Raw genomic sequence first — 13,186 nt, 5'->3', positions numbered from 1 at the left:
CACATTACTCATCTCAAAGCAAGACCTGAAGGTAGCAAAGAAGCTGAAAGTTTTTCCTACAGACTTGAAGTTCCTTAAGGCAGTTTTAAGACTTTAAAATGGTATGGGTTATTTACTTCATGGTGGCTTTTAGACCTTGTTGTGCTTCATAAAAGCCAGCCATACAATGGGACTCTGCTCTGCCAGGTCACTCAGGTTCATACACCTTTTGATGACTGTGGTATATGGCAATCTGAACGAAATTGGCATGTGCCAGCTTCTCTGGGATGGGTTCCTCATTGTCTCTTTGCCACAACTGTCCTTTCTAAATCTAGAAGTATTCTGTGAGTAACCATCAGAAATCACCTCCACTCCTTTCTTCTACCCTAAGCATTACAGTTGTGTTATTAGAAGAACATGAGTCGATGACCTCCAGGTGCAGGATTTGCACTTCCACAGTGAATATGGATAGAACTCTTGGAACGCATACCCCTGAAATTTTTGACTCTTCCCTGTAGCTCTCATTAACTTGATAGGTGCATATAAAGATTGTGTCTTATGTAGACCAAACAGTAAGCAATCAGTATGGGCTTTCTGCACTGGGGATTGCATTCCCATTCCTGCACAGAGCTTACCTGAACTTCAGAAATATGAACAGGTACTCCAAAGATTTACTTTTTCCTTGAATCATGAATGTATATCTTCACATGGGCCTTCTTTTGAATCACATCTGTTATCCCCACACCTATGCGTCATTGACTCACGTTGCTGACAAGTGTCAGTATTCTGTTAAAGAAAAGGCCAGGGTCGGAATCCTTGTGTATGGTTTTCCTGACTGAGTATGAAAGCGAAGTTGCTGTCATGGTGGATTTTGTAGGGGCTGTGTATCTCAATCTGCTAGTGGAGGAAAAGTGAAGGATTTAATTAGGCTGCTTGCACTTGAAGAGGTTTAGATGGGATCTTAACCTACACACAGACACAGACCCCTCATCACCTCACTGTTAAAGTTGATAGCAGCATGTAACCTAATGCGTTTTTTCTGATGAATGGAATTTATAGGGGCATTGCTTTCTCCTCTGTCTAGCCAAGAATTTTTTTTTCTTGTCAGTATTCTTAATATGTATGAAGTCTTTCTTACAAGGAATTCAGAAATTAACAAATCATTGTCATGGGGAAGGAGTGGTATTGAAAACAAGAATAGATCAGAGTTACGGAAAATATATGAAACAGAATTAATATATTGATATTAAGTTGAACCTGAGTAGTCTGTAGACCCCTGTAGAACATTTGACATAAATTTCCTTTAATTTGCATGTCATTATCAAATAAGCTGTAGTACAGAGAAACTGAGTTTAACAGGTACTGGCTTTTATAGGAGGAGTACGACAAGTATGGGATTCGCATTAGAGTCAAATTCCACAGTAGCACTGAACTTCATGAATTGACTCCATATCATCAGAGTGGAGGTGAGAAAAGTGTTTCCACTATGTTGTACCTGATGGCTCTACAGGAACTCAACAGATGTCCTTTCAGGGTTGTAGATGAAATAAATCAGGTGAGGATCAATAGTGCAGTATATAACTTCTTACTATACAGATGCTCACGACATAGTCGAGAAAACAGACTTTTTTTTTTTTTTTTTCTTTTAGGGAATGGATCCAATGAATGAGAGAAGAGTTTTTGAAATGGTTGTGAAAACTGCTTGTAAAGAAAGCACATCTCAGTACTTCTTTATTACACCAAAGGTGAGTGGCAGAAAATGAAAGTTTAATGTGTAGAAGAGTTGAGTTTTGTGTGATAATATCCCTATAAACACTGTATAACTTATCTCTGTTTTACCTAAGAACTTAATATTAAAGGGTAATTGTGAGAGAATTTATCAATTTTAAGGACAGTCCTGGCAGGAATGCAGACAACTTATACCAAGGCTTATCTCATCATAAACACATTTTGGAATTGGGCTCTCTGTGGAAGTATCACAAGTTAACCACCAGTGGACAGGGGTACCATGTAACAAGGCTGTCAAATGTAGTGCCTCTAGCTCACACAGAATTGAGATTGTAGCAGAGACCAACTTCCAGACAAGTCAGATAATGATATTGGAACAGGCTAGTGCTGCTGACATTGGAGGAACTAGAGGAGTCCCATATTAATGGAGGAAAACCATTCAAGTAATAATCGGAGACTTACAAGCTCAGAAAAGGTCAGTGCTATGCTCCATGGAGAATGGCTTGAAGAGGACTTTTTAGTCAAGAATGACAAGTGCTTAATTGTGCTCGTCTGTTAAAATAAAATAAAAAAAAATTATAATTGACTTACTACGTGATGCAGTAATGTGATGCTGTGGCTTGAATGGACTACTAACTAGGGTGGCTGTTCACCTTTAACAGAGGTTAATGTTATGTTTAACTTGATCCAAGACAGATTGAACCAGTAAAGGTTACTTGTACACCAAGGGGGCAAGCATTCAGTAATGGGCTTTATGCTTTTCATTAAGATATCAGTTCTCCTGCATCCGATACTTTACTGTATTTTAGGAAATTTGGTTGGTATGTGCTGTTCTTTTCTGTAAATAGCAGTTGAAGGACCTGAGAAAAGCCACCTACAGCATTTACCTGACTGAAAGTAGGAGGAAGGTGATGCTTCTTGTTCCTTCTGATCTTGCAGTATACTTACCTCCACACAGTTTGGTCGTTTGCTGTCCACATTACTTCTTTCTTGTTCTGTGTGTTATCTATCCCCCTTTGTCTTCTTGCGATTTCTGTCCTTATTGGATCTGCTTTTCTGTGCTCTCTCCTACTTTGAGAACTAAGAGAGTGGTTTGGATGTTGAAAAGATAGAGATAGCTCTACTAACTGTAATGCTTCCCACATATGAGGAACTGTAGAAAATGACTGTCCAGGGTTCAGAGTCTATTTTAAAAGTTGTGCTCATTGTCAAATTACTAAGAACAGAGAAGGGGGAAAATTGAGTGTGCAGAGCTAACCAGAAAGATCCAAGTTAAAATGAGAAAGCAGAAGTAAGAAATTTCAGAGGCTTAAAAAAAAAAAAGTCCATTTAACATTATGGTAAGAGGAAGATCAAGGAATGTGTTGCAACCACTATTTGGCAGCAAGAGATGGTGTTACAAAGAGGTGGCTGAAGGTATTTCTTTCCTCTTTGTCTCTTGATCAGCTGCAAGTAGGTGGTCACCACAGTTATCATGGTGAAGTTGTAATGGCCTACCACAAAGAACATTATTGAGATAGCACTTCATGTAAAGGTTTTAGCCGATGAGATCGTTTTGAGTGGGCCGCGTGAGAGGATAATTAAAAGGCTGTACAGAGCAGGCTGAGGAGAAAGCCAGACCCTGCTGTTCCAGTGGCTTATCTGCAGTTCCTGAGCCTACGCTATATGTCATCACTTACTAGAAAGCAAGTATGTCATCACTTACTAGAAAGTGTGACGCATTGTCATACTAAGCTAAGTTCCATATATGTATCCAGTGGATACAGGAAGAACTGTTGTTGGGGGGTCTTTTTCAGTATGTTGACACCATTCCCCAGCTATATTTTTAAGCAAGCTACAGAGGGGAAGGGGTATAGATTAATATGCAGTAGAGTTGATTAGGAAAATTGTGTTCTGAATAGCTGTGATTCACTGTCAGAATGAGTAGATGAAATGAATGTGTTCCTTAGGAGTGAGTCTTGGGTTTGAAAATCAGTATTTTTAATATCCATCTATGCTGAAACAGATTACATTTATTAAACATGCAAATAATCACCATGTTGGGAGTGAGTGCTTCTTTGCTGTAGAGCAAGATTAGAATTCAAAACAAACTTAGATTAGGTAACTTTCTTTGAAAACAGGATGCATCTCAGCACAGACAAGCCTAGGACTTGGTATTTAAGTGGGAAAAATCAACAACAGCATCTGGTCTAAGGCATAAATGCCTAAATGACTGGGGAGAGAGAAGTTACTGTGGATGACAAGTGAGCATCAGTTGCAAGTAAATTGCTAAAAGTCATCCTGAGTGCTGCAGATAACCCTACAGCTTGCATGACATCTGTCAGTCTGCTGGGCTTGTGCTGACAAGATTGGACTACAGTAAGTGTCCAACTTTGGCTGTTACACTTCACAATAGTAGTACAGTGGCTGGATTTACTCTAGAAGACAGCAGTGCAACTCTTAAAAGTTTTGAGTTTCCACTAATGGAAATTGCTTAGCTCAGAGGAGCACAAGGCTGAACAGAGACATAATAATTGTGCCCAAGTAACTCTACCTCCTGCCCTGCCCTGGCAAAAAAGGAAAAACAGCCAATATTCTCCGCCCATTGTGGACACGGCAAAAAAAGTAATGACCTCATTTGCAGCAAGAAGGTACAGATTATATACGAAGATTAATGGGGAACATCTCTTCTAGCTATTTTGACTTTGTTTTTTGTGTTTTTCACCAGCTCCTGCAGAATCTCACTTACAATGACAAGATGACAGTGTTGTTTGTCTACAATGGACCTTTTATGTTGGAGGCAAACAAATGGAACTTAAAGGCTTTCTGTAGGCGGCGGCGGCGACTTGGAAGGATGGATGAACAGTGATACATACATATATATATATAAAAAATGTATAATGTTTTCGTAGAACTTTTTGGAACATCTGGCTTTCAAGACTTCAGAAATTGTGAAAGATGAGAACCTGCAAAGAACTGAGGATTAAGAACTTTGATTCTTAACACTTGTATAAAAGTGTCACAGATTTGAAGTGCATGGATTTTTTTCAAATCTTTCATAGTGCCCTTCTTTCTCCAAAGAACTTACTTTTTCTCAATAGTAGCTTTAAATAAAAAGGAAGTTTCCTGTATTTTGCTATTTTATCAGTAATGTACATCAGAAGTACAGTTAATTTTTCTAGGTTATACTCAACTAATTCTATGTCTGGTGAGGGCTTTTTTTTTTTTTTTCCCCAAAAATTGGAATTTGCTTTTGGTAAATAGTGTTCCCCTAACACAGTTAAGGATGTTCTCCAGACTTTTCCTATTGAAATGGAAACTTTTTGAATGAATGAAGAAGATGATATGTGTGTAGGAAGAGAATGGTTTGTAAGAAGCTGTGCATTGGTTTTTGTTTTGTGAAAATATACCTGAAGTTAATATAAAGGATATACTATTATTAGAGTAATATACTTTATTATTTTTGAGCTAATGTTCCATTTTGTATTCCTGGAAGGATAAGGTCTTTATTTTTCTATCAAGTCTCTCTGAGCAAGGAGACTGACAAAGAGCCAGGTGTTTTTGAAACGAGCTAGTTAGCTTGCAGAAGTAAAAATAAGCGATACATAACTTTTTGTTGGGTTTTTTAAGTAAAACTTGATAAGTTTTTGGTGGTAGATGGAGAAAATAGTCGTGCTGATTTCACATGTAAGTTAAAACCAGGAGGCTTTTTATAACACTTCAGTTGCATTGGAGTGATTGTACACCCAATGGCTTTTCAACAGATAGCCATAAAATTCATTAGTGGGGTTTTGGCCATAGCTGTTAAGCATTTGAAAGTAGATGTTATCAACAGAATAGGCTGAATGCCTAAAATAAAGTCCTGGTTATTTAGTTAACTATAAAAAAAAAAACAAACCTTAATTGTCAAGAGTATGATTTGTAAAGAAATGGAAGCTACAATTGGTATGTAAATGTACGTAAAAATTATGTCCCAGGACACCATCTGAAAATATGCGGTATCCTTGTTTTCACGGGGGGAGTAGCCTTCAATAGGATTTTATACAAAAAGTAGCGTCCACATGATTTTGAGTGGGAGTTTTTCTTAACAGCATCCTGTCAATGAACTTTGCCAATGGAATTGATGTGTCAGGCTTTTTACATTAGAATGTTAGAAATAAAATAACCCACTGCATAATATAAGCTAGGATCTGAAAGGTTTCAGGTATTAAAAGTACTGTAATTCTTGTTTTGAATAGATGAGCCTTTAAAGGGAATAGAGAACTACACATTCTTACATTGCAGGCCACTGTTGATCAGTGGAGCTCTATCTGACTGTGAAGTGAGTTCCTGGAATAAGTTCTGTGAGGATTAGTGTCCATAAACAAATATTTGACAGAAGACCTAAAACAGTGCGGAAACTCGGGCTGTAGTCCAGGGGTTGAGTGGCCAGCAGAGTATCGTCGACTTAATTGAGGCTACAGGCCTATCTGTTCACTGCATTGCAAGATCTGGGTTTTTAAATATGTTCTTTGATCTTCAAAATACTTGGCTTCTTGTAGCCCTGAACTTTTAAGGTTAATTTTTTTTTTAATTGAATGGAAAAATATACATTCTGTTTAATCTCTGAGGATCACTATATGAAAAGTGCAATTTGTTTTTGGTGTCTAAATAAGTGAAACTACTTACATGAGCATGAGTTAGTCAGTGCTGTCTGGCCATAGAAGAACTGAGTCCTATCTGTTCTTAATGCTGCCATCTTAGAACTTCCTGGGATTTCTTCATAGAGTTCAGTTCCTCTCTCATGTTTCAGGCTGAGGTATGAAATGCAAGTCTGACTTATTTCAAGAGGATGGTACTTCAGATCTTGTCTCAAAAATCATGTCTTCTGGATACGTGCCTGCCACACTGCACAAGCAAAGAGGATGACGTACTTGTGGGTGTTTACTTTTTCCTTGGAGGTCTGTCAACTATTGACCGGAGGTCCTGATTTCAACGTGTCTGGCGACAATCTTAATATGACACTGTTGTTCATATTAACCTACCCGAGACAGTGTAACAAGCTGCAAAATGGTACCACTGTCATGTTACTGAGCAATAGAGCTTCACTATCCAGCAGCTCTGCTAGCTGAAGCCGTCAAAAAAGAACTGTAAAACCAACTTTGTGTATAAAAGCAGCCTTTGCTGTTTGCAAGTGGGCTATACATGACTCTGTGCCTCCCATACACATGTTGCAAGTCTTTTGGGCTGGTAGTGTTTTCAACCGTGAAAATCCACACTGAGTCGCTTAGTGTAGCTACAGCATTATTTAGCATTCCTTACCTGTGTACAGAGCCCTTCGTGCTGCCGGCTTTCTTGCTGTTCCTCATGCTTTGCTACTGCTATTCAGCTCCTCAGGGACTCTTGCTATAAAAACCTGTGGAATTAATTTCAGTGTAACTTTGAGGAGGGAGGATGAGTGGGAGTTTGGGTTAAATATACATGTAGTATCCAACTTTTCCTGCTGACTAGAGAGGACCTCTCAAAAATGTAGAAGTGGAAAGACCCCAAATAGTCCTGACAGCTGAAGTATAAATTGAGCTTTCTCCAAAAATAGGTGCTTTTCCCTGTTGTTTAGACCAGCTGAAGACTATGGCAAAGATCCTCTTCCACCACCATCTGCAGTTCTGACAAACATCTGTGTCTGCTCATGTATTGAGACAAAGAGAGAGAAGCAGCCTGGAAATTGTGATTTCCTGTGAGAAATAAAAAGATTTTGAGAAACCAAATACTGAAAAGCACTTAAAAATCACCTTTTACTGTATTTTATGACCGCAAATGGCACTTGTGCATATATGTTATTGTTAACTAGGAGAGATTGCTTAGTCAGATGAAGAAGCAAACCAGAATGAGGAGGAACCCTTGCACAATTATGATGCTTTTAACATGCTTATGTGAAGCTTAGGCTTTTATTGGAAGAAAAATAAATGAGGCCTGTGAAGGCTGTTGCTGACTGGGAACATCTATTCTCCAGGCTTTGGGGTTAGTGAGAAATGATGAGACACACACAGCTGGGCTGGGCTGCAGGATGCTTACTGAAAAGTTCAGTAGGTGCTCTTTAGAGGCCAGGATGGGCACCTGCTCCAGGCCTCACAGCAAATTTTACTTAACAGTTAACACTACTGGCAGTTCTTGTGTACGGTTCGTGCCAAGATGCCCCCTCTTTTGTTACTAAGCGCTCTGGCTGATGCTTCCTTTCCAGCAGCTTCTGGACCATCTTCAAACACTGCTTCCTGGGGATTGTGGAAGCTGACATGGGTTTCTTCCACGAGCCTGCAGTTACCTGCTTGTTCCCTTAGCAAGGCCTCTTAATTTTCTGAACATCTCTTACTAATAGGCCTTAATTTTCACCTTCCTTGCACAATTCCTGTGCCATTCCATAGTGTCTTCTTGAAAGCAAAGTGTTAGAGCAAACGGATACGCAAGATGTGAAATCTGTCATTCTGTTTCACAAACGCTTGCATAACGTTAACGTGTTGTCTGATGCTGTCTCTGCTGTCCATGCTTAGGCTTTGGATAGTGGGGTTTACCTGGGGGAGGGAAGGAAATGTGAGAAGGAGATCTGTAATTCAAGATGCTTGGTGTTTGCTAAGCTGAGCAGGGGTCCTCTGGCTGTCCCCGGAGGTTGGCTGAGGGATGGTCCCACACAGTGCATAATTCCTTCTCTTCTCCCTGCACCCCACAGCCTTCGACACCACCCGTGCTGGGAAAGGTGCACCACACTGAGGTGAAGGGCTATATTGGCTTAGCAATACCCAGTAACTCTACATCAAAACATATTGTAGTTTTATGGAAGTTGGTTTGATGTTGCATGCGTCCTTTCCCTGTCCTCTCCCATCTTTATTTGGCCTGCTGCTTGAAAGGTGCACTGTAGTTTCTTCTGATTTGATTGGCGTAGTATCTGAAGGGAGGTGTCTGGCAGGAGAGCTACATCACGGGACGCAGAGGGAACCTTGGCACTCCAGCTTCACTGCAAATAACTCTGAGCCGGAATTACTCTCTTCAGTTCTGACTCACTGAAATGCAATGTCCAAAATAGATTTTCCTAGAACTTTTTGTTACAGAAGCATTTTTTCCCCCGTGCCTTGCTAATTAAGCATAAAACCAGGATTCAATACATCATGATGTGGAGAGGAAGGAGATGGGGAAGGGAATTAAATCCACCTCTGCTCCAAGAAAAATCCTCCCCCTGTCCCAGCCTGAACATCTGAAAATTGCAGGAATGTTTCTCTGCTGTTGCACTCACAGACTAGGCTTGCCAAGGGCCGTGCTTCTCCTGTGGGGCTCAGTGATCCAGCTGTCCTTTGCATGTTCGGACAGCCTGGGTGAAAGGCAGTGTTTTGTATGCAGAGGGTGATTTAGTAGCTACTATACTTCATTTTACTTCAGTGCTAACTTTAGCCATTGACAAGGCTGAACTGTTAAACAAGGAGAGGGGAGATGAGTGCAGGAACCAGATGTGTTTAGCCATTAAAAGCTCTTCACACTCAACTGTGGCAGTGTTGAAAGCCAGCAGGGAGAACATGGAAAACTAAAGGCAAGTAGCAAGAGCAGAGGCAGAAGGTAAAAGAGGTGATAACCAGCGCTATAGCAGCCTGACGTCCTCTCTGACAGCTCAGCTCTTTCCTAATGGTGCAGTCCCCTGCTAGCAATTCCCATCTCCGTGCTTTCCACTAGCTTTTCTCCACTGTTCTTCTGCTCCCCAGTTGCTCTCAAAGTAATTCGCCAGTTGTCCAGTCTTCCTTCTGTGGATCCATTACGCCCACTAAGCCAATGGTTTTTTGACAGTTGTACTGGTTTTGGCTGGGATAGAGTTAATTTTCTTCATAGCAGCTTGTATAGGGCTGTGTTTTCTGTTTGTGACCAGAACGCTGTTGGTAACATTGGGATGTTTTCGCTATTGCTGAGCAGTGCTTGCACAGAATCGAGGCCTTTCCCGTTTCTCGTGCTGCCCCACCAGCACAAGAGGTTTCTAAGAAGCTGGGAAGGGACACAGCTGGGACAGCTGAGCCCAGCTGACCCAAGGGATGTCCCATGCCATATGACATTGCGCTCAGCAGTAAAAGCTGGGGGAAGAAGGAGGAAGGAGGGACGTTTGGAGTGATGTCTTCCCAAGTTAACTGCTATGTGTGATGGAGCCCTGCTTCTCTGGAGAAATGGCTGAACACCTGCCTGCCCATGGGAAGTACTGAATGAATTCCTTGTTTTGCCTTGCTTGTGCACAGGGCTTTTGCTTTCCCTATTAAACTGTCTTTATCTCAACCCACGTGTTTTCTCACTTTTATCCTTCTGATTCGCTGACCCATCCCACTGGGGGAGAGTGACTGTCTGGGGCTGAGCTGCCGCCCAGGGTTAACCCACAACAACAGTATCTGTTAGTCTCAAAACATGACATTATGCATGTCATTAGCTAGAGTTTAGTATTGCAAATGATTCGTATCAACTATTGGACCTGGAGCTACGTGAAATCTTGGCAAATATACCCAGTGTGTATTCATAGACAAGCAAGGCACCTGCTCACAGAGTGACAGCCTCTTTGGGAAGCATGGAGATGAGAAGATGGCAAGTAAGATGGAAAGGAACGACAAAATTTTTCTTCCTTGGGGATAAAGAACCATGCACAGTAGTGGACAAAGATGGTTTTGCTAGAAGCAAGGAGGGAAGAGATGATAACTGAGAAGATGGCGGCAGAAGATACCAAGGAGCCTTGGAAAAGAACAGAAAGCAGAAGATGGCACAGGTAACACGCAACATGGATGGCTCAAAGTGAATACATGCTTTAAGATAATCGGCATCATGTAATTTAAAGGGAGAAAGTCTCCAATTCCCCCTTCTCCGGTTTGTAACCAAAGCTGTAGACAGTGAACATTATGCTGCTTGATCTTGAATGCAATCTGCTAACACCGGTTTACCTTAGTCTGGGTCGTGTAATAGCTTTTTCATGGACAACAAAGGGTTTTTTGGTTGGTTGGGGTTTTTTTGTTGGGGTATTTGTTTGTTTTGGTTGTTTGTTTTCCTGTAGAATTACAAAGAGTAAATCCAAAGCAGATGATCAGCACAGGGAGTGCAAAGGGACTTGCTCTCAGACACCACCGACAACAGTATCAGCCCCCCTCCATTCTGCTGCAATGATGGTTAAAGGTCTTTTCAGGTGAAAAGGCACTGACATTATAGTTTTCTATGGGCCCCAGTGGCTGAGGAGTCTGGATCCACTTCGTGTCTGCTTCTGAGCCCAATTGTGCTGCTCATGAAGGATTCTTTTGGTCAGAACTTTTGTAGTATTTAAAACACACTTTGCTGTATAAAGGGTACTGGTTTGATGCTAGTATAATTAAAGCGGTACAGCATCCAGTGTGTATGCAGTTCCTCAAGCACCAGTATGTCAGAAATCAGTATGCTCATGAAAAATTATTGGAGTAAGTTATACTGGGAGAATCTCCGTTTATTTCAGTTTGAAGGAGTTTACAGTAAGGCTGTGCCCCTTGAAATGTTTCAGTTAAAAAATTATACCCCTGACAAAAATGGTTTATTGGACATTAAGAGCTGAATGTAGCTTAGCTTCTAGGTTAAGGCCTGGATTGTCTTTCTGTAATCCAGTAAAACAGAGGCAGTGATTTACCACCAGCATTGCATAGACTAATAACACAATTGTGGTTTTCCCTGGCCTTGTGTTTTTTGACAGAGCAGCGATGCATGGCTTTTCATAGGCTCTCAAAAGTCTTTTCTGCCTGGAAACAGTATTCCAGGCCACGGAAGCACTGATTAACAGCAGAAGAACCCAAACCACTATATGTGGTCTCCCCAGGGAGCTCTGATGTAACTTACACCTGCATCTCCTGAAACTTCTGCTGCTATCTTTCTGGCCTCTGCCCATTAGCCAGAAGAGGAAGAAAAGGCCATTTGGCCAGCCCAAGACTTTTCTGTGCACCTTTTTAGCACAAAGTGAGGAGGCCTCTGCTATTGTCTGTGCTCTTTGGTTTCTTTCTCCCTGCGTTCTGAATTCCCATAGGGCTTTCTTGGATCTTGGGATGGTAAGCTGTCCTTACCTGCTCAGTGATTCTTCTAGTCCTGCGGCTTACGTGCTCCATTTCCTTTGTACCTTGTGTTCAGCTGTGCAGACATCCAGGTGTTTTTGTTTCCAAAGCAAAAGCCGCTGAGAAAGTAGCAGTTGTTACAGAACTCTGATGCAAAAACGAAACCTCACTGACTCCCCGGCCCGGAAGGACTGAGCGCTGAACAACATTGTTTTAGACTCCCATGGAGGTGAAAGTCAGTCTAGTCACCCTAGCAGGCAGGTTCAGAAAGCCACCCTTGCATGCGGCTTTCTGAACCACTCTGCAAGCATTTAGCTGGACTTTTATGGCATTTTATGGCACATTTCCTTCCTTCTGTCCTCCGTAGAGAGGAAAAATTAAAATTCACCTTGTAGGAATTGTGCTCTCTGAATCAGTTGGTCTATGTTCAGGGTCACACCTCCCCATGTCACTGTTGAAGTCTGACAGCATCCACTGGAGTGCACCCAATCTTCACATATCATACCTATTCCAGCCAAAATTTACATCACTCCTGGCAAGACTATTCTGTAGAGTGTATTAGATCTCAGTGTCTCAGAGGAAACATCCTCCTAAGGCTAAGGCCTTCTCTACACTAGGAAGATTTTGGTAGCTGTTCCAATTAGAGCACTAAAGATAAATATTAAAAGGTTTAAGGCGAAGAATGATAAATTTATGGAAAGTCCTTTATGATGGGATTGCAGGGGAATGAGGCCAATGCCACAGCCCTGTGTCCCTTATTCCTAAAATCAATGACATGCTAAAAAAAATGAAAGCCCTATGCTGGGTTTGTTGTGTCTATCCTTTGGCCATCCAACCTGAGGACAGAAAACTCCAGCTCAGCATCAAGTCAAATCTGGAGGCTGCTTATGAGTTTTGTTCCAGACGCAGATGGCACGCTTCCCCCCCTCCGTCTCCGCCTGCATTGCAGGAGGGTTACATGTTCCCTTGGGTCCAGGGTCTCATCCTGCAGTCACACCCTAGCACTGTTCCCATGTACCAGGTTAAGTTAGTTCATTTAAGTAGTTGCTTTTAGCAACTATAATGTCAGTGACCGTAAGAGCTTTTCGGCACAGGGTTCCTTGCCTTTCCCCCCTTCAGAGGCTGGGCGGATGGTTTTTTTCTCCTTACACCAGCAACCCCTCCAAACCCATGGAAATCTCAAGGCAGAAGTGTGGCTGGGCAGGCTGAAGCGTCATTAGCTCGTGGAGCAGCGGCATGGTGGGAGGGAGAGCACCAGTCTGAGCTGAAAAGCCACTGAGCAACGGGGGAGAGACTTTCTGGGAGCTGGAGCATGCTGGTGAGGAGACACTTGTCCCCCACTGCCAGTTGTGTCCCTGTCTCCCTGCAATGTCGGCAGAAGGAATACCTGTGAGAACACCTGGGAAAAGTAGAGAAACAAGACCCAAGCTAAATAATGACTCGCAACA

The 13,186-nt window shown here is 41.8% G+C and overlaps 1 protein-coding gene across 3 annotated transcripts in view; it reads left to right on the top strand.

The window, feature by feature from the left end:
* SMC5 (structural maintenance of chromosomes 5) overlaps positions 1-4,737 on the top strand; it is a 47,990-nt gene extending 43,253 nt beyond the window's left edge. For all 3 annotated transcript variants that reach the window (XM_082337485.1, XM_082337484.1, XM_082337486.1), the window contains 3 exons: positions 1,355-1,534; positions 1,629-1,724; positions 4,415-4,737. In XM_082337485.1, coding sequence (XP_082193611.1) covers positions 1,355-1,534; positions 1,629-1,724; positions 4,415-4,555 — 417 coding nt within the window. In that variant the 3' untranslated portion in view covers positions 4,556-4,737. The remainder of the gene's footprint in view (positions 1-1,354; positions 1,535-1,628; positions 1,725-4,414) is intronic.
* The last annotated feature ends 8,449 nt before the right edge of the window (positions 4,738-13,186 follow it).

This window comes from Platalea leucorodia (genome assembly GCF_965183815.1).
Source record: "Platalea leucorodia genome assembly, chromosome: Z".
Taxonomy (NCBI): Eukaryota; Metazoa; Chordata; class Aves; order Pelecaniformes; family Threskiornithidae; genus Platalea; species Platalea leucorodia.
This window is presented reverse-complemented; position numbering and strand designations above follow the sequence as displayed.